The following is a 24,877-nucleotide window of genomic DNA, read 5'->3' on the forward strand; positions in this document are numbered from 1 at the left end:
ACATAAAGCACTTTGACTTTTACCTGCCATCTGTGTGTTTGTGTGTGCGCCACATCTGTTTGAAATCCTGCAGCTAGTCACACTATCACACATGTTCAATTAGGGAAGGCATTGACCGTGTTACCCTTTTCCTTGCCCTTCTTCCTCCCTTTCCTTTTTACTTTTTTGCAATACATCACACCATCCATTGTTTCTTCTGCAAAGGAGAATTTATTGATAAAGCTGCAGCATTTACATATTCGATATGAAACAATTCAAACCTCAGACATTAACAGTTTTCAAACAACATTATCATGTAATTCAACACATACAAATGATATTTCTTAAGGCAAGTTACACATCAGTTCTATACTTGACCCCAATCCTAAGCTACCTGTGAGACAACCCCTGACACCACATTCCCTTTGAAGTCAGGGGGCCTCTTAATCACTAGTGTACACCTTAATATTACAGCTTTTTCCAATGGGGGTGTATGGACACCCCTATGCAAGCTGGTTGTCCCATTAGCCCCTTGGAGGCCACCAAGCCATTCCAAGCTTGCTCAGCCTCTCATTGCTTCCCGCTCATCCCAGCTGTACAAGCCAGAGTGAGATCCATGTGTGTTTAATGTCTTGTCTGAATTTACATCTTGTGGTATGTCAGCCCCTCTGTTCAAGGCGGGGGTTGCCTCAGTCTCACATTTCTAGAAGGTGTCCTTACTTCAGAGACCACCTTCTCATAACACAACTGCTTGTGGCACCCCGCCCCTTAATGTGGTCACACTTTGGGTTATCTCCTTTTATGCCAAAGCTAGCGGCAGTGACTCCTCACTTGACTTGAGCCCCCACCTAGCCCTAGCATGCCCTGCTGTGGCCTTCCTAAGGAGGAGCATCTCGACATTCTATATGTTGCTGATTAATATATCGAAGCCTATGTCAGAAAGGCATGTACCATCTGAATGATGCAGCCTAGGGAAAGACTCTGTTAGGAGCTCATGTACCATGGACATCCCTTGCAGAGCATGCATGAACTTTTGCATCCATTTGTTGATCTACTGTCTTGTCCATTGAACTGCGTGATGCTTTCCCCTCCACACTCTGCAAAGTATGATAATAATAATAATTTTATTTTTTATATACTGCCAAAGTAGTTTGAGGGGGTTTACAACAAGAAGAGCTGGACAGTCAGCGAAGAAATAACAATGAAGTCCTTGAATACAATGAAGTCTTAGAATAACAATGATGTCTTTGAATACATGAATATTTGTAGGGAGGAAAAGAGAGAGTGAGAGTCACATTGTAGGGACGTCAAGTGCAAGTAAGTAGAGTATGTGGGACCACACCAGGCATGACTCTTGATATAACCTTGATATTTCAAGTATATCCTGCTGCATTTTCTTGATTAATTTAACACTTGGCATGGTGGTTAGATAATTCCCTTCAAGGTGTATTATCACAGCCTAGGGCCGTTTGTTGCCGGCTACCTGCACCAGCACTGTCAGCAACAGTTGGTCCCACCTCATACCCTGCTGGCCCAGCCAGACTAATTGGACACCTTCAGCTAACAGGCTGAGTCCCTTGCCTAGTGAGTGGGCTAGATCGCTCCTGTGGGCCCAGTGCACAAAGGAGTGGTCAGAAATCCATACTGAACTCAAACCTGCATGAGACACAAGCATCAAAAGATTATGCACTGCACAATAACTGAGGTGTTGTAGGTAAGCTTAGCATAAGTAAGGCCTAATGTATTTTTGTACTTGTCTGAGCTCCAACAACCTATGGCTATAATCAGCTCTCTTGTCATGCCTATCTGACTTGCTGTGGTCGCTGCACTTATCCTAAAGGAATGGGTTCCAAAACACTTGCCCTCAACCCCCCCCCATGCATGCCAAGTCCAAGCAGAGGACCCTGTAAAACTGGTAACATGTGAGTGCCATGTTACTACATGGACTAACAACCATGGGAAATCCCGCAGGTGAATGGCTACTTCAGTAAGTTCTGTATGGGGCAAGATATGGTGCCTGATAGCTAACCTAGGGTGACCACCTGTCCCCTACTCCGCTGACCTGTTTTGGATCTGCGCAATGTGATGTAGAGCCTGTCAGCACGTATAGTAATGTTAGTGAGCAGGAACCTGGAAGGCCTGGCTGGTGAGGAATTTTTTTTTAGGGGGGGGAGTACAAGCTCACTTACACACAGGGCAGCAAAGAATGCCAGAGAATGCACACCTAAACAAGCTAGCTTCAAACTGGTTTTGAGGGAAAGAAGTTTGCAAAGCATGTCATGTGTGATAGGGTGTATGTCATCAAACTTCTTGAGTAACTGCCTAAGTTTTCATGATCTGTTTGAGCGCAACGTGACTTATAGAATTCCCAAGGCCCGTTGCCTTTAAGAAAAAAAATAGGATGTAGCTTTAAACACTACCACACCTCCCAAATATTCCCAGATGGATAGTCTAACATTAATGAAATAATGACTCTTCTTTGTTGCCAGCACTATAAGGTAGGAGAAAATCTGCCCCATGAGAACCATTCTCACCACAAAGGCCAGCAGGCCCAGCAAAGATTGAAATGTTATATGTAGCTGCATTTACCTGACAGATCCTTTGTATCTCCTCCTTTAATTTAGCTACTTTTTCTTGTGGCAACCTGGATATTTAGTTAGTAGCATCTAGCTCTATTCCCCAAAATACTAAGGATGGGGGCTTGATGGCCTTTTCTGGCATAGAAATCTGGTCCTGGGGTGCTAGCTATGACCCTCTATAGCAGCGATGGCGAACCTATGGCACGCGAAGGCCTTGCAGCTGGCACGCGGGAAGGTCCGCAATAGAGAGCTGCACGGGATGCTACCTAGGGTCGCGGGAATCCCATGGGGACGCCCTCTAGGGTCGCGGGGATCCCGTGGGGACGCCTCCGAGGGTCGCGGGGTTCCTGCGGGGCTGGATGTACTAAGTCGCGCGGCTTTTCTCCCTACCTGCTCTGCTTGCAGAACAGAGCCGAACGGAAGACTTCCCGACGTCAGGGCTGACGTCGGGAAGACTTCCATTCGGCTCTGTACTGCAGGCAGGGTAGGTAAAGAGGAGTAGCCTCGCGGCTCGAGTGGCTACCAAGGGAGAGGGGCGGGCCGCCCCGTGTGCAGCACAGCCGGCCAGGTCCCCTTACAGCAGCTGTAAGAAGGAAATTTAGATTCACGGTTAAGGGCAGGGAGGTTTGTCAGACCAAGGCTGTTGTCGGTCTGTCGGTCGGGGAAGCGCCACAAAAGTAAGGGGACCTGGCCGGCTGTGCTGCACCCGGGGCGGGAGAGAAGGAGGGGGGAGAAGGACGCTGAAAGCACTGGGGAAGACAAAGGGGTGGAGAAGGACGCTGAAAGGCCATGGGGAAGACGGGGAGGGGGGGAAGGACACAAAGCATTTGTGGAAGACAGAAGGGGGAGAAGGACGCTGACAGGACATGGGGAAGACGGGGGGAGAAGGTCGCTGAAAGCACATGGGGAAGACAGGGGTGGAGAAGGACGCTGAAAGGACATGGGGAAGATGGGGGGGGTGGAGAAGGATGCTGAAAGGCCATGGGGAAGACGGGGGGATGGAGAAGGACACTGAAAGGCCATGGGGAAGACAGGGGGGAGAAGGACGCTGACAGGACATGGGGAAGATGGGGGGAGAAGGACGCTGAAAGTAAATGGGGAAGAGAGAGTGGGGAGGAGACGCTGGCAGGGAAGAAGACAGAAATGCCAGACTATGGGGGGAGCGGAGGGAAGAAGATGGGTGCCAGACCAATTTGGAAGGGGGAAGAAAGGGAGAGGCACAGTAACAGAGCAAATGGAAGACGCAGAAGGAAGAGAGACAGTGGATGGAAGGAACTGAATGAGAACATGAGGAAAGCAGAAACCAGGCAACAAAGGTAGGAAAAGAATTCTATTTCTTTTTTTCTTTTTTTTTGCTTCAGGATAAAGTAGTATATTAGTTGTGTTGATAAAAATTTATAAATAAAAGAGGCTCTGGTAGAAACCCGTTTACAAAGTGTGTATTCTTCCCAATTAATATTTCCAAATTAATAAAGTCTTTTTGCTTATTTGTAAATGGGTTTCTACAAGAGCCTTTAATTCAGTAGCATAATTAAATGAAATAACTATTTCTGAAGTTTATAGGGACGGGCGGGGACGGAGGGGATTCCTCACGGGGACGGGCGGGGACAGAGGACATTCCTCGCGGGGACGGGTGGGGACAGAGGGATTCCTCACGGGGACGGGTGGGGACGGGTGAGACTTTGGCGGGGACAGGTGGGGACGGGAGGGATTTCTGTCCCTGTGAGGCGCCAGGATCCGGCCCTCAGCTGCAGACAAGGGATAGCTCTGCAGACCCATTTCGAAATTTCGAGTTTTCACCCAGCACTGTCCACTTTGAACTATCTAATCTCAAGGTTAACAAAGCAATGGGACCAGACAACCTACACCCCAGGGTACTCAGGGAATTAAGTGACGTCTTGGCGGAACCGCTATCCGCGCTCTTCAATCTCTCCCTTAGTACAGGTAAAGTCCCATGGGACTGGAAAACGGCTAACGTCATTCCACTCCACAAAAAAGGATGCAGGACGGAGGCTGCTAACTACAGACCAGTGAGTCTCACATCAATAGTGAGCAAGCTAATGGAAACTCTAATCAAACGCCAATTGGATACGATCTTAGACGAGGAGAATCTACGAGATACGCATCAACATGGATTTGCTAAGGGGAGGTCCTGCCAATCTAACCTAATCAACTTCTTTGACTGGGTGACAGGGAAGCTGGATGTTGGGGAGTCCCTAGACATCGTATACTTGGATTTCAGCAAAGCATTCGATAGCATGCCACACCGCAGGTTGTTGAACAAGATGAGCTCTATAGGATTAGGAGACACATTGACAGCATGGGTTAGGGACTGGTTTGGAGGTAGGCTTCAGAGGGTAATGGTGAAGGGCACCCCTCCAAAAAGACGGAGGTGATCAGTGGACTGCTGCAGGGCTCGGGCCCGATCCTATTCAACATCTTCATAAGGGACTTGGCTGAGGGACTTCAAGGTAAAATAGCGCTATTCGCCGATGACGCCAAACTATGCAATGTAGTAGGCAGGAACACGTCAGACCAAAGCACAGGGCCAGACGGAAACTCAATGCCTGACAGTATGGTGCACGACCTACTCCTACTGGAGCACTGGTCCAGGACCTGGCAACTCAGTTTCAATACCGAAAAATGTAAAGTCATGCACCTGGGCAGCCAAAATCCATGCAAGACGTACACTTTTAATGGTAAAATCCTACAAAGGACTGTAGCAGAACGTGACTTAGGGGTGATCATCAGTGAGGACATGAAGACTGCCAAGCAAGTGGAGAAAGCTTCATCTAAGGCTAGACAAATCATAGGTTGTATACGTAGGGGTTTCGTCAGCCAGAAGCCCGAAGTCATTATGCCATTGTACAGATCCATGGTGAGACCCCATCTGGAGTACTGTGTACAATTTTGGAGGCCGCATTACCGCAAAGATGTGCTGAGACTTGAGTCGGTCCAGCGTATGGCCACCCGGATGGTCTCGGGCCCGGCTCAAGGATCTCCCGTATGAGGAAAGGCTGAAAAAATTGCAGCTATACTCACTCGAGGAACGCAGAGAGAGGGGGGACATGATCGAGACGTTTAAATATCTCACGGGCCGTATAGAGGTGGAGGAGGATATCTTCTTTTTCAAAGGCCCCACGGCAACAAGAGGGCATCCGTGGAAAATCAGGGGCGGAAAACTACACGGTGACACCAGGAAATACTTCTTCACCGAGAGGGTGGTTGATCACTGGAATAATCTTCCACTGCAGGTGGTCGAGGCCAGGAGCGTGCCTGATTTTAAGTCAAAATGGGATCGCCACGTGGGATCTCTTCACAGAGAAAGGTAGGGGAGGATTATTGGGGTGAGCAGACTTGGTGGGCCGTGGCCCTTATCTGCCGTCTATTTCTATGTTTCTATGTAACTCTCTAGTCCGCAATTAAGATATGCGGCGCGGCGGGAGGCGAGTGTGCTGGTGTCTGCTTTGCAGCTCACCTGGCAACAGGGCCGGACTGGCCATTGGGAGGACCGGGCATTGTCCCGGTGGGCCGCGGCCCATCCTGTGCTGGCTGCAGTCCTGTGAGTGGATGTTTAGCCTGCCTGTCTTCCCCTTAGTATCCTATGAGCCAGGCAGTGTGTGAGGGGAAAGTGGGGGGAGGAAGAGAAGCTTCACACTGAGTGTCACAGGAACTCAGTGAGGCTGTAGTGTGACTCCACATGTGACATCTGTAATCAGGAACAGTTCCTAGTGCTCCCATGCTAGAGAGGTGAGGATATGGGGGGATGTTAATATGTCTAATAATGTGCTCCTCTGTAAAAACCTCTGTATCTTCCACGGGGGACATGCTAAATTTGAAGAAATAAAAAAGCTGCTTATGATGATTGCATAGAGAAGTTCAGTAAGCTGAGAGGAGGGCTGGGCTCTCTGTGAACAACCAACACACTAATCCTCTGCGCTGTACCTTATGGAAAACTCAATATAGCAAAAAACAGTAAAGTGTATATGTGGCCCTTCACAGTGCTTTTGTAAACATTATAATAAAATAACAAAGGCTCCAATAAAGAAAAATAAAAGTCCTTTTCCCATACACTCAGGTTGCACAAGTCCGGTTTTCACCCGGACAGTATATTTTTTGACCAAAACGGATATCTACAATTAGTAAAATTCCCCAATCACATATTTTTTTATGGGGACGGATTTGTATACAGCACTTCATTAGATTTTTTTTATTATACAAATTTTATCTTTTTGTAGACTTGAAGTCTTGAACAAAGAAAATGAGTACAGCAAAAAAAGCAAAAACAGATAGTGGAAGACCATTCCAAGAGGCCTGGACAGAGACATATGGAGTGATTGAACGCAGTGGGAAAGCATTGTGTATTATGTGTAATGAAAGTGTTGTGTCTCGCACATCAAGTGTCAAACGTCACTTTGAGACCAACCATAACAGTGTTGCTGAACTTGGTTAGCTCAAAGAAAAGAGTTCCTTGTAGGAAAATTAAAGAAATATCACTCCCAGTCTCTTAGTTTTAGCAACTATCTTTCAAAAACTAATCATCTTACAGTTGCCAGCTTTCAAATTTCACTGTGCATGGCAAAACATGGTAAGCCCCTCTCTGATGGAGATTTTATCAAAAAGGCAATTTTGGTTGGGAGTAATTCACTCTTCCATGATTTCCAAAACAAGGATAAAATTGTGCAGCACATCTCTGAGATGCCGCTAAGCAGAAATACTGCAAAAGATAGGGTTCTGCGAATGGCTGCTGATGTTAGTCAACAGCTTACTTGTGACTTACAAAAGCACCCTTCTACTCCATGTGCTTGGATGAAAGTACAGATATTACTAACCATGCAAGACTAGCGCTCATTTTGCGTTATGCTACTGGTGACATCATGAGAGAAGAGCTGGTAAAACTGCTTTCTTTGCCTGGAAGAACACAAGGGATAGAAATCCACAATGCTGTGATGGAGGCTTTTTCATCACTAGACATAAGTCCAGAAAAAGTGGTTTCAGTTACTAGCGATGGAGCACCTAGCATGGTGGGGACAACATCAGGATTCATTCATTTCTTTGCTAAGGAAGGAAAACATCCACTGATTCAATTTCACTGTATAATACATCAAGAGGCTCTCTGCGCCAAAGAAAGCAGCAAAAAACTTGACAATGTCCTCAAAGATGTAACAAAAATGATGAACTTCATCATGGCGCGTGCTCTTAATTTTCGACAATTTCAAGCTGTTCTGCCACTTATTTCTGTCAAATGGGATGATCAGTAACACTCAAAAAAGCACACAGACAATATAAAGCATAATCAATAACACTTTATTATACATATATTAGAATTAAATATAAAATAGCATCACCTTGCCCCATACAACGACCATCTTCGCAATTTGGAATCCTTGCAATTGATAGATGGGTGGACCAAAGGACTGTCCCTTTAGACATCGTGGATTCTCCCTCCAGACGTCATGGATTCTAAGGTTAGAGGCAAGTCCCGTCTTTTATATTGGGTGAAAAGCTGGGAAAACTGCTTGCCTCTTAGTAAGACAGCTGGTACTGGTCCTTTGTTATTTGTTTTGACAACTCCTAGGTCAAGGAGGTCAAGATAGCAGATACTTGTTTGGTTTCCCTGTCCTTTTGATGTTACCCAGGAGGTGTTTGCAGAGCCCGGGTTTCCCATCTGCCTTTACTGATGATCATCTGGTTTTACTGTCCTTTGAAGATCAAGGAGGTCAGGATGTCAGATAAGCAAGGAGGTGTTGCAGTTTGCTGTCTCTTTGATGCTATCCAGGCGACACGTAGGCAAAGGAAGCCAGGATGTGTCCTTTTGGTGTTGTCAAGGTAACACTCAGGACAAGGAGGTCAGATAAGCAGACTTGAGGATACATGTCACGTATTATGCTGAGTTCATTTACCCCCTGGGTATAACACAAGCCCTTCTTGATGAGGTTCAGGCACAATATAACACTTTACTGATGTACAATAATGTCCGGTGGCTGAGCAGAGGACGAGTGTTAGAGAGATTTGTGGCCTGCTTGGAAGAAGTTAGGCTATTTATGAACGAAAAGGGGGAAGACTATCCTCAACTCACCAACATGGCCTGGCTTACCAACCTCATGTTCTTTACAGATTTTACTAACCACTTTAATGTACTAAACAAAAAATTACAAGGCATGGGAAAAACAGCAGAAAGCATGTTTAGTGACATCAAAGCTTTTGAGAGAAAATTGCATGTTTTTGAAAAAGACCTTGAGAGTGGACAGCTAAAATATTTTCCCAACCTAAAAATACATTTGGATAATTCTACAACATTTGTGGACAGTCATAAAAAACACCAGGAAATCCACAAAGCATATTCCACCATTGTAGCCGAAGCAAAGGAGAATTTTAGTAAAAGATTTTCTCAGTTCCGTAAGATGGAGACAACCCTTTCATTTATAACTTCCCCAGAAAAGTCCACATTTGAAGATCTTGATCTTTCCTGCTTACAGTGGTTGGATATTCAAAATTTGGAAATGGAGCTACTGGAATTTCAAGAAAGCTCTATCTGGAAAAGTAAATTCAATGACCTGCGTAAATTCAATGACCTGCTCTTGAACGTATTGAGTGTGAAAGGGTGACAAATGAAATCACTGCTAGCAGTTCTGAAAATGAAATCCTAAAAGCGTGGACTTCTCTGCCAGACAATTTTAAGTCCATGAAAGCACTTGGGATTGCTCTTCTTACTTTGTTTGGGTCATCCTATGCTTGTGAGCAGCTGTTTTCGGCTTTGAATCATATAAAATCTGATGCTAGAAACAGATTAACGGATGACATGAGTGCTGCATGTGTTGCTCTGAAATTAACGCACTATGAGCCAAGGATTGACAAGTTATCAGCATGCATGCAACAACAAAAATCACATTAATTTTTTTCAGAGCATGCCCAATGCATATGTTTACATGAAGCAGAGTTTGCAGTTAAGACACTTTCTAAGTTATTTAAATATTATTTAAAGATGTTATTTAAAAAAGGGACTTTACATGGCCCTGTTGTATTCCAATCTGGAATTTCCAATAAAAACGGTTGGTTTAATTGAAAGCTCTTTTTTTTTTTTACATCATATTATTAGAAATGTAATGATTTAACTATTTTCTAATTTGATTGTAAATTTTACAAAAAAACATGTATAGACTCTTTGGGAATAAACACCGAGTCTTGACACAGTTAACAGTTTTAAGAAGTTTATCTTTTTTTAAACTCAGGATACATTTGACATGTTATGTGATTAATATATTTAAAATATATTGTGTAACTGAATCAAATTCTCCCTAAATTCATTAAATTGAATGAAATCATTAAAACGTTATAAATTGCCAATAAATTGAAATGAAAACCAAAGGATTGTGAATCAAATTGATTCTCTGCCAAAACAAAGATTCCAACCTTTAAAAATGATGTTACATAGTTCAGGCAACTTTATAAAGAGTTTTTAGATACTAAAATCTTGTTATTAAGGTTTAATTGACGTGCTGGCACTTTGAGGAAATTCTTTGGTTTTGTGTGGCAGTTTGGGCACTCGGGCTCAAAAAGGTTAGCCATCATTGCTCTATAGCAAGCTTCTCTGTTGGATCTTGCACTCAAAATGGATACACCGGGGAGGGGCCTAAGGTGCCTGGGTCAATCAGGGAGTGGCTTTAGGGATCTGTCCAATTGAAGTCTTAGGCCAGATCCTTGTGGGGGTTCCACAAAGCTCAGTTCTGTCAGCTGTTCTGTTTAATTTTTATCTCCTCTCTTTCTGTCACATGCTTGCCCAACTTGATGTTTATTTTCAGATATTTATTTATTTAAAAGAGTTATCAACCGTTTATTCCTAAGCGGCATTACAGACATTGATTCTGAAACTATATCTTCAGGTAATTAATAGTTTGATGCAGACTAAGTATTAGGGTTAGCTAGCAATAATGTCCAGATAGATTGGCCAACTGAATTTGGGTTTGAGAGTGAATGTACAGTATTCCTGTTCTTAGAGAATGGAAGTATTTAGGTGGATATCCAGAAAACATGACCTGGCTCTGGCTCTAGAGGACTGGAATTGCCTACCCCTGCCCTAGGCTAATGTTGGTAACGCCCAGGGAAATGTTTAAGTCTATCACCATAGTAACAGAAGAAATGTTACCCCCAATATCTCAAGTTTATTATTTGCCTGATAAAAGTCAATCTCAAAAAAGATCTTCTGACCAAGAATTATTGAATGTATTAGAATTACTGGAGAAATCAGATAAAGAGGCAGCAGTTCCAGCTACTTTGATTATTTCTGTAGCTCTTTCCATTGATAAAGCTTTGTTGATTAAGCTTTTCTTTAAAAACAGACAGAATTTATGGGATTTAAAATACAGATGTTCCTTGATCTTTCACAGGAGACGCAGAAGCGTCGCCGTGAATTTCTTTTGATGAAACCTGGGGTTATATCTTTGGGTGCTACATTTTACTTGCGACACCCTTGTAAGTGTATAGTGTGTTACTGTACTGTTACATACATTTTCTTTGAGCCAACCCAGTTGACATCTTTCTTGGAGTTATCCCATCTGGAGGTAGAAAAATCTTAGGCCCTATTGATTAATGAATGTAACTCCTTACCCGGCTTTATAGCCAATATTATGCTTTAAAGCAGGGTTGCCCACACTTTTTGGCCTTGCAAGCTACTTTTAAAACGACCAAGTCAAAATGATTACCAACAATAAAATTTTAAAAGACACAAAGCACACTGTACGCAGAGAAAATGTTAATTATCATTTATATTCTGGGGGGGTTTTCAAAGAGGTCAAGGCAGATGACTTTATGCAATGTCACCTCAGTAACAACTATACAAAAATAGACAAATAAACCCCCTCCCTTTTTACTAAACCACGATAGCGATTTTTAGCGCAGGCAGCTGCACTGAATGCCCCACGCTGCTGTCTACGTTCATAGGCTCCCTGTGCTAAAAACAACTATTGCGGTTTAGTAAAAGGGGGCCATAGTGCAAAATATAGACAGCAGATATAAATTCTCAAAACGGACACATTTTGATCACTAAATTGAAAATAAAATCATTTTTCCTACCTTTGTTGTCTGGTGATTTCAAGTCTCTGGTTGCACTTTCTTCTTCTGACTGTACATCCAATATTTCTTTCCTTCTTTCAGCCTCCTGTATGCTTCCTTTCCTCCAGACCTCATTCCCTCCCCCAACTTTTTCTTCCTCTCTCCCTGCCCCTCTCCCCTTTCTTTCTTTTTCCCTGTCTCCTTCTTTCTTTCTTTCTGTCTGTCTGTCTTTCTGTCTCCCTGCCCCTTTCTCTCTTTCTCTCTCCATATCCCCTTTCTTTCTGTCCCCCCTTTCTTTCTGTTCCCTACTTTCTTTGTCTCCCTGTTTCCCTTCTTTCTTTGTCTCCCTGCCCCCTTTCTTTCTGTATTTCTCTCTCCATGCCCCCTTTCTTTCTTTGTCTCCCCATTTCTTTTGTTCTTTCTTTCCCTTCTTTTTTTGTCTTCCTGTCCCCCTTTCTTTTTTTGTTTCCCTTCTTTCTTTGTCTCCCTGTCCCCCTTTATTTCTGTCTCCCTTCTTTTTTTCTATCTCTTGTCTTTATTTCTGTTTCCCTTCTTTCTTTCTCCCTGTCCCCCCTTTCTTTCTGTTTCCCTTCTTTCCTTCTGTCTCCCTGCCCCCCCTTTATTTCTGTTCCCTTCTTTTTTCTGTTTCCCTGCCCCCCTTCTTTCTGTCTCCTGCCTGCCCTCTTTCTTTCTTTCTTTCTCCCTGCCCTCCCTCAAGCCACTGCCGCCAGCATCAGGGAACAGGCCCCCAAGCCACCACCACCCTAAGATCTCCCTGCTTCCTGGCACAGAAGCGTAGGACCGAACAGGCAGCGATTGGCTGGCCCGGGACTTCCTCTCTGACATCAGAATTGACGTCGGGGAGAGGAAGACTGATCGGGTCCAATGCTTCTGCATTCTGTTTATGGCGTCAGGATGTAGGTAGAACACAAAGGCAACGCAAGTCTATCACGGAGCCCAGGATTGGCTCCGCGATCGACTTGCATTACTTTTGCAATCTACTGGTCGATCGCAACCGACCTTTTGGACACCCCTGCTTTAAAGTGTATGTTCAGTTTCTTATTCTCTCGCTAATGTTATTATCCTGGATCCTATTGAGGACTTGAGCATGATTAGCTAAAATTTATCTTAATTTCTTCTGATGATTATGAAAGATTATGTTTTGATGTAATAAATAACAAGTTATACTTGGTGATTAAATTAGAAAATTAATAATTTTTTAATTTTTTTTAAAAGAAATTTACTTTCACTCCTTGGTCTATTGGTAGTATCTTGATTTTCCAAGCCTTTTTTTCAGGATGTTTTATACATTTTTTCATCCCTTGTTTTAACACACAAAAAATATTTACTTTGGAAGAGGGAGCGTTCTGTTTTCATATACAAAGTATTTGTTTCCTTCAAGGAATTACACACTCAGGAAGTTGTCTATATAACTATCCTGGATCATAATAGAACCTATTAACTTGTGATGAATGGCTTGGGAAGGTCCTTGGGGCAACATGTAGTTGATCATGTGATCCATCAGAATGAATTTAGGAAAATAATACATGAAAGTAATGTGCAAGTATGTAAGTATCCTGTGTTTGCATAGTCTTCTGTTGGATAGTTGCTTAAGTATTCCCAAAGGCAAAAACCTCTATACGTAAATACCAGCAATAAGAACAATTAAAGATAAGTCGTGTGTAGAAATTCTTTTTAATTAGTATACAAATCTGATGAGATTTTTTTAAAGCATTAATTCTTCTGTTTTCATTGTCTTATCAGGTACAAAACCAGATTACTGGAGCCATTTTTCCATTTGTCTTTTATCCTATTAAACCTCCAAAGTCTATCACCATGGATTCAGGTTTGTTGATCGTGTTTAATGTGTTTTATAATTCTTTATTCATAATGGCTTCTTTTCAGGAAGTTATTTGTGAAGTATAACAGTGTTTTCATCAGTTGTGTGCCATTAAAACTAGAAAACTGTGGGGGTTCATTTCCAAATTGGCTAAAGTTATGCAGTATAATTTTCAGCAAAATTTAGAAGCCTATGGCTGAAAATGTTCCTAAGTTAAGGTACATAATATAAGGCCTGCTATTTATTTACCTATATTTTGGTACCTAAGTTAACCATCTAGTTCAGGTTTGGGGGGAGGAGAGAGACTGTGTTTGGTTTCTATCTTCCTTCAGATAATCTTAGTTCACTTCTGATTTCACCTGTTTTTCTAGGGCTTGATTTTAAGACAGGACATCTGTTAGAAATTCAAAGTTACCTGTTTTAAATCTATGTGCATTTTTAATATAGGTTGCCTTGTCCAGCCCCAATAATGCCTAAAGGCCAATACACATACTTACACCTCCTTCAAGCAGTTGTTAATAAATAAATGTACCCAACACATGTACCTGCATATACATCAAACTGTGCCTGTTGGAACCCCTGCAAATATGCACTTTTTATATGCATATATAGGGATGCAATTTAGCCCTCTTCTGCATCTAAAATGGGCTTTACAGGTGAAAAAGAATTCTGCCATGTCAGTGTTTTTCTGATATACTAGCCAATCATTTCAAACAGTACTGAAGCATTCTCTCCTGTTTGTAATATATTGTAAGAACCTATGTGCTCATATATAAAATAGATACTCAGAACCAGCCACAGTAGCATGCAAATGCTGGTACACATGTTTATACCTTCTTTGAAGTTGGGATAGATTTGTTTGGTACCCTGTATGTTCCCATATATTTTGCATAGATTGCCTCTCTGCTGTGCCCAAAGTATGCTTCTGGAAATGCAAAGTTCAATTTACATATAAATGGGTGCAGTCTTTTTTTGCTTATTTACATGCACATAAATGGCTGTACAACTTTATAAAATGTATTTTTCCTGCATAAACCATCTTTATTCAGGGAATATCAATCCTGTTAACAACTGTAGTAATCTAGAACAGTGTTTCTCAACTTTTTCAAGCCAAGTACCCCCTAAGCCTGACAAATATCAACCGAGTACCCCCGCCCAAGCTCCTCCCTGACCCCACCCCCATAATAATAGTACTAATTGTAATGCAATTTCTTCCATCCATTTTTCATATACACACAATATAATCTTATTAATACATAATGGTAACCACAAAATTAAAAAAACACAAAGCACACTGCATGCAAAGAAAATGTTAATTATCATTTTTATTCAGGAGTTTCTTCAAAGAGGTCAAGGCAGATGACTTTAAAATATGCAATCAGTAACAACTATAGTAAAATAGACAAATATAGAGCAATTCTAGACAGCAGATAAAAATTCACAAAATTGACACATTTTAATCACTAAATTGAAAATAAAATTATTTTTCCTAGTTTTGTTTGGTGATTTCATAAGTCTTTGGTTGCATTTCCAATGGAGGATCTCTCTCTCTCTCTCTCTCACTCTCTCACTCTCTCTCACACTCTCTCACTCTCTCTCTCTCACTCCCTCTCTCTCACTCTCACTCACTCTCTCACTCTCACTCACTCTCTCTCACTCTCTCTCTCACACTCTCTCTCTCACTCTCTCTCTCATTCTCTCTCTCATTCTCTCTCTCACTCTCTCTCTCTCTCTCTCTCTCTCACTCCTATTGGCAATATGTCTCCCTCTCTTTCACTGTTTATCTGTCTTGAGAGATCCAGGCATCTTTCCCACCACCCCTCTACTGCCACATCCAACATTTCTCCCTCTCTCATCCCCTCGGATCATGTGCAGCATTTTTCACCACTGCCCACCAGCCCCATTTCTCCTTCTGTCACTCCTCTCCAGCAATATGTTCTATTTCTCCCTCCATCACTATGTCCAATATTCCTCCGCCTTGCATCCCTTTCAATCTGCCTTCTCCGCCATCATAATTAACATTTCTCCCTCTCATCCTTCTATTCCCCATGCATCTCTAACTCACACCTCTCTATGTCCAATTTTCCTTTCTTCTATTCCCCATGTGCACCATCTCTCACTCACGCACTCATGCCCATCAGTTCTCCCCTTTCTATTCCCTCCCTTCTAGTCCCAATTTAGTGCCCCATGTGACAATTTTGTGCCCCCTCCACCCCCGAAGCCGACCCAACCACAGAAGCCTCAGGCACTGCTGGAGATCCCTGCCTGCCCCCCAGCAGTGGCTTTAGTGGGGGGCAGGCAGGGATCCCTGGCGGCCAGGCCATGTACTGTGTGTTGAGCAACACTGGTCTAGAGCACAAATGGGTGAGAGAGAGTCACTGTCTCAAAGTCTTTGGTCTTGGAAATGCAACATTTATTAATATGACCCTTAGTAGACACTTTTTGTGGTTCATGTTTTAGGTGCTGTGGGGGTTGTTTGTGGTTATCTAATAAAAATTAAGAATTTTAAATAAGTTTAAATGGCATTCTTAAATATAAGATAATATCCACAGTCCTGTGCAACACTGGTTACTTTTAGAAAACATATTTGCAATCTTTTATTAGAGAAAAATATCAGAGATCTCATTTTATGTTTACATTCTTATGTTCACAGCACCAAAGCCATTTATTGATGTCAGTATTGTAATGAGATCTGCAGGACATTCTGAAATATCTCGTATTAAGTAAGTGCTATGTGCTGCAAATAACTTCTCACCTTTTTTCCTGCTTGACTTCTTTCATTCCCTTCCCAGACTAATAGCAAATGTAAAAATTTGACTGTGTACCCATCAAAATGACACTTGTGTTCAGTTTTTAAATCTTGAAAAATGTGATATAAAATTGTATTGGCACACTTTACAAATTGTGGCTATATATTACTTTCTAACTGACATGGCATTTTCCCCCCAAAGAAGTAAGTTTGACAATTGTTTTAACTTGTAGTATTTTGAATGGTGTCAGGTCAAAAGCGCGCCGGGACAAAGGCGCGCGCAGACAATTGAGCGCAGCGCGGAGGCGCGCACCGCAGACAATTACTGTTTTTAGAGCTCCGACGGGGGTGTGTGGGGGGGAACCCCCCCACACACTTTACTTAATAGAGATCGCGCCGCGTTGTGGGGGTTTGGGGGGTTGTAACCCCCCACATTTTACTGAAAACTTCACTTTTTCCCTGTTTTAGGGAAAAAGTTAAGTTTACAGTAAAATGTGGAGGGTTACAACCCCCCAAACCCCCACAATGCCCGTGCGATCTCTATTAAGTAAACTGGGGGGCTCCCCAACAAAACCCCCCGTCGGAGCCCCTAAAAACTGTAATTTTCTTTGGCGCGCGCCTCCATCTTGCGCTCAGTTGTCGGCGTGCGCCTTTGTCTTTCGCGGGGTTGTCTATGAACCATTTTGAATGATAACTTGCTTAAGGTTCCTTTTATTAAGCTGCACTAGAGGTTTTTAGCATGGGCTGGCGCTGTAAATGCTCTGACGCTCATAGAATTCCTGTGAGCATCAAAGCACTTACCTCACCGGCCCGCACTAAAAACCTCTAGCACAGCTTAATAAAAGTGGGGGGGGGGGTTAGTTTGTAGGAAATTTATAGGATTAGATTTTAATGTAGATAGCTTGGCTATTGCATGAGACAATTATATAATATGGCATGACTAATGCTTCCGATTTGAGGGTTTGTTTTAACTAATTAACTATTTTGTTTTTAGAATATATTTTGTAACACTACAGTGTTCTCGTGCACAGCCCCTCAACACTCTGCACATTCCCTTTTCACTTAGCATAACCTGAACATCCCCCCAACCCCCACAACAGTTCCAACATTTTCTCCACCAGTATTACATCTGTTATTTCCCCAGGCATTTCCTCCTTCCAAGCGTAGCGTCTCTTCTTTCCCCCCCTCGCCCCCCCCGAACTTTTGCATCCCCCAATGTTCTTATGCCCTTTATTCCACACAAAGCATATCTCCTGTAGAAGCTTGAGCCAGTCTGAGGTGCTCTGATCATGGAGGCACAATCATGCTCCAGGGATATGCTCTGGCGACTGAGCCATTGCCTGCTTTGATTTCGGACTCTATCTCTCCTGGTTTCTTATTTGATAGATTTTATTGATGTTTATAAATTGTATACTTATTGTAATCCCCATATTGTTTGGATGGGTTTTCTTATTGTAAATTGCATTGAACCTTTTTTGGTATTGAACCTTTTTTGGTAATATAGAAAAAGAAGATTAGATTAGATTTTTGATCTTCTTACCCTAATGTGAATAATGCAAGTTGTTGAGTTTACTTTTTTAAAATTGGAAATGAAGCTTTCTGTGTTTCTCTTGCATTTCGGGGAGGCAAATTGAATGACTGGTCGGGTAATATTATTATACGTGCTCCATCTTATTTTACTTTTAGAAAATTAGTAAAAACACAGTTGTTTGATCAATTTGTAACCTGATTCACTGTTTTTAATCTTTTATCCTGTATGTATTTCTGATTATTTGTATTGTATTTTTTTCACTGATTGTCCAGTACTTCTCATTGTAAACCACCTCGAACTATTATGGCTCTGATGGTAAACAAGAATAAAATATTATTATTATTTTTTGTGTATAACGTTAGTATGTTTATTTTATTTGTAAAAGCAAAATTCTAAATACAATTAGAACACCCCTGATGTGAAAAGTGGAGTTATTGGGTTTTATTTATCAGAATTTGTTGGGGGTTTTTGTGTTTTTCTACTGACAGTCGAGTCAGGAATCCTTGGCATGTTTTTCCTAGATTTAGCACATAGCTATATTTGTAATAGCTTTTTTCTTTAAAATAAATTCCATAAATTGTTATTTAGTTAAACGGGCCCTTGTTTTATTTTAAATAGATACTTCAAGGTTTTGATCCAAGAAATGGATCTCCGGTTAGACCTGGGATTTCTCTTTGCACTTGTTGAACTTTTTACACAATCTGGTGAAGTCTCCAAAGATCAGGAGGTAAGACTTAGAAAATGGATCATGCAAAATGGAGAAATTCACTTACCACATGAAGAAACCCAAAATGCAGTTGGTTTTTAAGTGTTACATTGGTATCTGCAAATGATGATTGTAATCAGTCCTGGATTGCTTTCTGGCCATTTTGGAGCTTTCCTCTAGGTATTATGATGGTGTGGAGTTTTATGTAAATATAATGTAACCAGTGAAATAGTGCAGTTCTAGTTAGTGTAACATTTTTATTCATTTATTATTAATTGTTTTGCTAATTTTTGAAGAAATTCACCTAAGGTGGTAGGGTATGCAGAAGGTTTTACAGATTATTTCAACAAACATGAATAAGAGTTTCTAGCCTGATAGTTTAAATACAGATACACTAGGTCAGGGGTCTGCAACCTTTAAGACATAAAGAGCCACTTGGACCCGTTTTCGAAAAGAAAAAAAAACTTGGAGCCGCAAAACCATTATAAAACAAATCTAACACTGCATATATTGTTTCTTACCTTAATGCTATATACAGGATCATGCAGCTAAAAATTACAGATCACCACCATTACTGGGCCAATAAGCCCCCCATATAATGTGCCAGAGTCCAGGCCCCATATAATTAGCCATTGGTGTTAAAGAAAAGAGGAAGTCAAAATGATCTACCAATAATAAAAAAATTTTTAAAAAACCACAAAGCACACTATACGCAGAAAAAATGTTAATAATCATTCCTATTCCGGGGTTTTCTCAAAGAGGTCAAAGCAGATGACTCTATGCACTGTCACCTCACTAACAACCATACAAAAATAGACAAATATACCCCCTCCCTTTTTACTAAACCATGATAGCAATTTTTAGCGCAGGGAGCTGTGCTTAATGCCCAGCGCTGCTTTTGACGCTCATAGGCTCCCTGCGCTAAAAACCTCTATTGCGGTTTAGTAAAAGGGGACCATGGTGTAAAATATAGACAGCAGATATAAATTCAGACACATTTTGATCAGTAAATTTAAAATAAAATCATTTTTCCTACCTTATTGTCTGGTGATTTCATGAGTCTCTGGTTGCACTTTCTTCTTCTGACTGTGCATCCAATCTTTCTTCCCTTCTTTCAGCCTGTATGCTTCCTCTCCTCCTGACCTCATTCCCCTCCCCCCAACTTTTTCTTCCTCTCTTCCTGCCCTTTCTTTCTTTCTCTCTTCATGCCCCCTTTCTTTTTTCTGTTTCTCTTCCTGCCCTCTTACTTTCTTTCTCCTTGCCCTCCTCCAAGCCACTGCCAATGTCCTTCCATCGGGGAACAGGCCCCAAAGCCGCTGGCCGCCACCCCCCCCCTCTCTACTTCGGGCCGACCAGCATTCTTCTCCCCGATGTCAATTCTGCCGTCGGAGAAGAAGGCTGATCGGCCCAAGATCTCAATCGATTGGGAGAAATGCTGCCGGGTGCTGCCTTCGCGGAAACTGAAAGTAAGCAGGACCCGGCAGCAAGAAGAGCAAATGGAAAGCTTCACTGACCTGTCTCCCGCCTTAGCCCGTAGCGAATTTATGCTTCGGGGATCTAACATGTGCGTGCCGGCTTCCCTTCTCTTTCCCCACCCCCGGACATAACTTCCGGTTTTGGAGGGAAGAGAAGGGAAGCCGGCACACACACATTAAAGCCCCGGAGCATAAGTTCGCTACGGGCTAAGATGAAATCATCAAACCGGCTTTTTTTTTTTTTTATGTTGAGCAGCAGCGGAGGCACCTTTGCGTGACACACTACTGGAGCCGCGGCAAAGATGTAAAAGAGCCACATGCGGCTCTGGAGCCGCAGGTTGCCGACCCCCGCACTAGGTGATAGCAAGTAGGTTTCCATTTGTTAACAGACTACATTTAGGAGGATTACAGAAATTGTTATTGTTACGCGCAGATGCAAAACAAGATTAGTTGCTGGGTGAGTAGTGGAAGAGCAGCCTAATTGTTAGCTCGTTAGGCTGGGAACCAGGGGAACTGGGTTCAGTTCCTACTGTAGCTCTTTGTAACTTTAGGCCACTGACCCAGGTACATATATTTCAAATTCTAAGCCCACTAAGGACAGAAAAAGTACCTGTGTGTATTATAAAAACTGTTTTGTTTGTACCACAGAAAAGCAGTTTATCAAGAATCTGATTGATAACAGTCATCTTTTTAATAGTAGATATGAGTGAGGTACATTCACAGAAGTGGTGCTACAATTTGCACAACTATGCTTGAGAGAGACAACAGAAGATGTGCCGTGTCTGAAATGTTTTTTGTGATGTGCTCGTTTTCATAATGCACTTAGCACTTGTTTCTGTAATTTGATTTTACAGTTAGGTGATTTTCTGGACACACATATCATCTTGCATCATGTGCAATCAGGCTTTTAGTATTATAGCACTGAAAAAACCTCTCTTATCAAAGACATAGAAATCCTCTCTTTTACAAAACTGCGATAGCCGTTTCTAGTGTGGGGAGCCATGCTGAATGGCCCGCACTGCTTCCAACGCTCATAGGAACTCAGTGAGCATCAGGAGCTGCACAAGCCATTCAGCGCGGCTCCCCGCACTAGAAACTGCTATCGCAGTTTTGTAAAAGGAGGTCAAAGTCTCAAAAACTGGTTCAGGCTAGAGACAAAAACCTTGTTATTTGTAGCTGTCAGACTCAAATTGTAACAATTAAAGTAATACTTGACAATGACACCTAAAGTTTAGAAGAGGAAAAGACCTCAAGAGCTCAATGAGACAGCAAAGAATAATAGCATTCATGTGTTGCTCACATAAATAGAGCCATCCTTGGTCAGAAAAACCTCTAATTTACTTTAGAATTAATACTTTTTTTTTTCTTTTCTTTTCTTCTCTTCTAATCTAATTGGTTGTTATGTGTCCATTAAATGCCCACTTATTTACCCACAATCACAAAGTCCACACTGTAAATATGACTGAAGTTCCCCAAAGCCATATTAAAAAAACTCCACTTAGCTTGATGTTAACCAGGGAGATCCGAAGATGAAAATCCATTCAGTAAAACAATGATGTGATGCACTCTTGGGAGCTTCTTTGTTTCACTATAAAGGAACAGCTTCCTCAGGAGCAAAACATCTTCTCATAAGTAAATAACTAGAATTTCTGCTTGCCAAGGATGGGCCGAAATTTTACCGCTCCAAGATCAGTTATAGTGACAGAGAGAAACCTGGCCCTCCCTGCACCGCTGAAGTGAACAACTTTCATTAATTATTTCATTAATTTCGTTGTTCCTCTCTGCACGATTGGGATTGAGTGAATTGAATTCTGTGGGTGCCTTATTGAACTGGTTTAGGATTTTTTTTTTTTTAATAGGGTAAAGTTTGATAATGAATTATCTCAGTCTTAGAAGCCACAATGGTAGGATCCCTCAAGGCTTCACATTCTCTGATTTTATTTAATATGCTTCTGCGTTCTTTCAGGAGCTGGGTGGAGTACAATAAAATACACATAGTTTGAGAAATAAAACATACAAAATCTTAAATTACAAAATGATCAAATCATACCACAGATACAAAGGAAAAGCTCTAAAACTCATTGTTCATCTCCAAAGGCTGAAACAAAAAGGTCATCTGAAAAAATGGGACATCCAACAGATTTATTGCACCTGACAGTAGATTGATGGAGGTATAAAGCTGATGCAATCACAACAGAAATTTAACCGGTCAACACTTTAAAAACCAACAATAGTATTTTACACTGAATATAAAATTCAATGGTCAACCAGTGATGTTTCATGAGCATTGGTGAAATATTGTCAAACCTAGTTGCATTTTGTGCTACCTGCAAACATCATAAAGCTTTTTTAGACAAACAAAGTAACAAACTACTATGATAGTCAAAATGTGAGACTGTTATACTCTGCATGACCATTCTATAATTTTCAACATTAATATAGTCTTTCAAATATCTTATTAATTTCAACTTTGAAAAAACATGACCATATTACGCACTTGATCTCTCATTGTCAATGCAGGATCAAGAATCACACCAAGAGGTCTAATTGTTTTAGTCAACTCATTAGTTACCCTATCCAAAGAAAATGATATAGGTACATTATTTACAGGGTGGGTAACCAGAAACCTAACCTGTGTTTTGGAAACATTCAACTTTAAATGGTTTGCTTTCATCGAACCACCAATAGTTCACAAGTAAAGACACAGTAAGTCAAAGCTTTCCTCAACAGTTGATTTATCCTAAAAAAGAACTGAATATCCTCTGCATATATTCTGTAAGGCAGCTCCAGTCCTTCCAAAAATTTACATAGAGTTCTTAGAAAAACATTGAACAAGTTTTCTAATAATGCTGGTCCTGAGGGATTCCTGTAGTATACTTAAAACAATCTGATATTTGTTGTTGATCTATCACACAAAATTTTCTATTTGAAAGTTAATAAGAAAAGGACTATGCCTCCAATACCGAAGGACTGAAGCAGGTTTAATAAATATCATGGTTTACAGAATCAAATGCTGCAGATACAACCAAACTTAATAAAGCCACTGCCCTTATCAAATCCAGTCTTGATAAGATCCAACATAGGTTTGTGTTTGTGAGGAGCTAGCTAAAATAAAAATAGACAAAGTGATAGGGCCGGATGGTGTACAACCGAGGGTGCTGAAGGAACTTAGGGAAGTTCTGGTGGCTCCGCTGACTGACTTTTTCAGCGAGTCTCTAGAGTCAGGAGTGGTACCCGAGGACTGGAGAAGGGTAGATGTGGTTCCTCTTCCCAAAAGTGGAAGTAAGGAAGAAGTAGGGAATTACCGTATTTTCACGCATATAACGTGCGGGTCCAAAGCATTTCTGTAAAAAAAAATTTTATATAGCACGCATACGCATATACCGCGCATGCTGCTATAACCTCCTCCCACTCCTACTTACTCTTCTGGCCTGCGAACCGGCATCCTCCCCCCCGCTCACATCACCCCCCCTCCCCCGCGATCCTACATCCCCCTCAGCACCGCAAAACATCTCTTACCCGATTGGGCACTGGCACCAGCACCAATGCACAGGACGTGCCAGTGCCAGTGCCCAAAGATCCTCCCTCGTTGGGCTGGGCTGGGCTGGGCGGTGTGAGGGAGATCCTCCTTCTTCCCTGTGCCGGGCTGGACTGGGCTTTGAGCATTTGCGCATGCTCAAAGCCTTCTGGTCTCGCTCTCTCCGAGATTCTCAATAGTTTCTCAATAGATTCTCAGATTGAGAATCTCGGAGAGAGCGAGACCAGAAGGCTTTGAGCATGCGCAAATGCTCAAAGCCCAGTCCAGCCCGGCACAGGGAAGAAGGAGGATCTCCCTCACACCGCCCAGCCCAGCCCAAGGAGGGAGGATCTTCGGGCACTGGCATGTCCTGTGCATTGGTGCTGGTGCCCAATCGGGTAAGAGATGTTTTGCGGTGTTGGGGGGATGTAGGATCGTGGTGGAGGGGGGGTGACGCGAGCGGGGGGGGAGGATGCCGGTTCGCAGGGGGGATGCCGAATTGGAATGAAAAAAAATTTGTACAACGCGCTCACAGGTATAACGTGCACGGTTTGTAAAATCGTGTATAACGCGCGCGTTATATGCGTGAAAATACGGTACAGGCCGGTAAGACAGACTTCTGTGGTTAGCAAACTAAAAATACTGGTACAGGTATTGGCTTTACCTCAGCTGGATTATTGTAACATCTTATATTTAAGTCTCCCAGTCAATTTGATTCATTGCCCAACTGGAAGACCTAAATATAAAAAATAAATGGCTAGAAATATTTTAAAAAAGGGAGACAAAAATTATTTCAGGTATATTAGTGAAAAAAGGAAGATGAAAAATGGAATTGCGAGACTGAAGGAAGCTATGAACTGTTATGTGGAGAGTGATGAGGGAAAAGCAAATGTGCTAAACAAATACTCCTGTTCTGTGTTCACGGAAAAAATCCTGGAGGACCGCAATTGGCTGGCAAAATTACATATGAGAAAGGTGTAGGTACCATACCATTCATGGAAAAAAGGGTTTATGAACAACTTGAAAAATTGAAGATGTGCAAAACCACAAGACCGGATGACATTCGTCCCAGGATATTGAGGGAACTTAGAGAGGTTCTGGCAGCTCCACTTAAACATTTGTTCAATAAATCCCTGGAGGTGGGAGGGATTCTGTGGGATTAGAGAAGAGCGGATGTGGTTCCTCTTCACAAAAGTGATCGCAGAGATGAAGCCTGTAAGCCTCACTTCAATTATTGGAAAAATAATGGAAGCATTCTAGTGAAAACCCTAGAGTCTAATAGGTTACAAGATCCGAGACAACATGGCTTTACAAAAGGTAAATCATGCCAAAAGAATCTGATTAATTTCTTTGATTGGGTAACCAGAGAATTAGATCAAGGAAGACTGCTAGATTTAATTTACATATATTTCAGCAAAGCCTGTGACATGGTTCCTCATAGGAGTCTCTT

General features: G+C 42.0%; 1 protein-coding gene across 3 annotated transcripts in view; it reads left to right on the top strand.

The window, feature by feature from the left end:
• The window catches only part of VPS13A (vacuolar protein sorting 13 homolog A), a 489,236-nt gene that overhangs the window by 337,473 nt on the left and 126,886 nt on the right, over nucleotides 1–24,877 (top strand). For all 3 annotated transcript variants that reach the window (XM_033927056.1, XM_033927035.1, XM_033927045.1), the window contains 3 exons: nucleotides 13,374–13,455; nucleotides 16,103–16,172; nucleotides 18,348–18,456. In XM_033927056.1, the coding sequence (XP_033782947.1) occupies nucleotides 13,374–13,455; nucleotides 16,103–16,172; nucleotides 18,348–18,456 (261 nt within the window). The remainder of the gene's footprint in view (nucleotides 1–13,373; nucleotides 13,456–16,102; nucleotides 16,173–18,347; nucleotides 18,457–24,877) is intronic.

The sequence above is a fragment of the Geotrypetes seraphini genome, chromosome 1 (genome assembly GCF_902459505.1).
Source record: "Geotrypetes seraphini chromosome 1, aGeoSer1.1, whole genome shotgun sequence".
Classification (NCBI taxonomy): domain Eukaryota; kingdom Metazoa; phylum Chordata; class Amphibia; order Gymnophiona; family Dermophiidae; genus Geotrypetes; species Geotrypetes seraphini.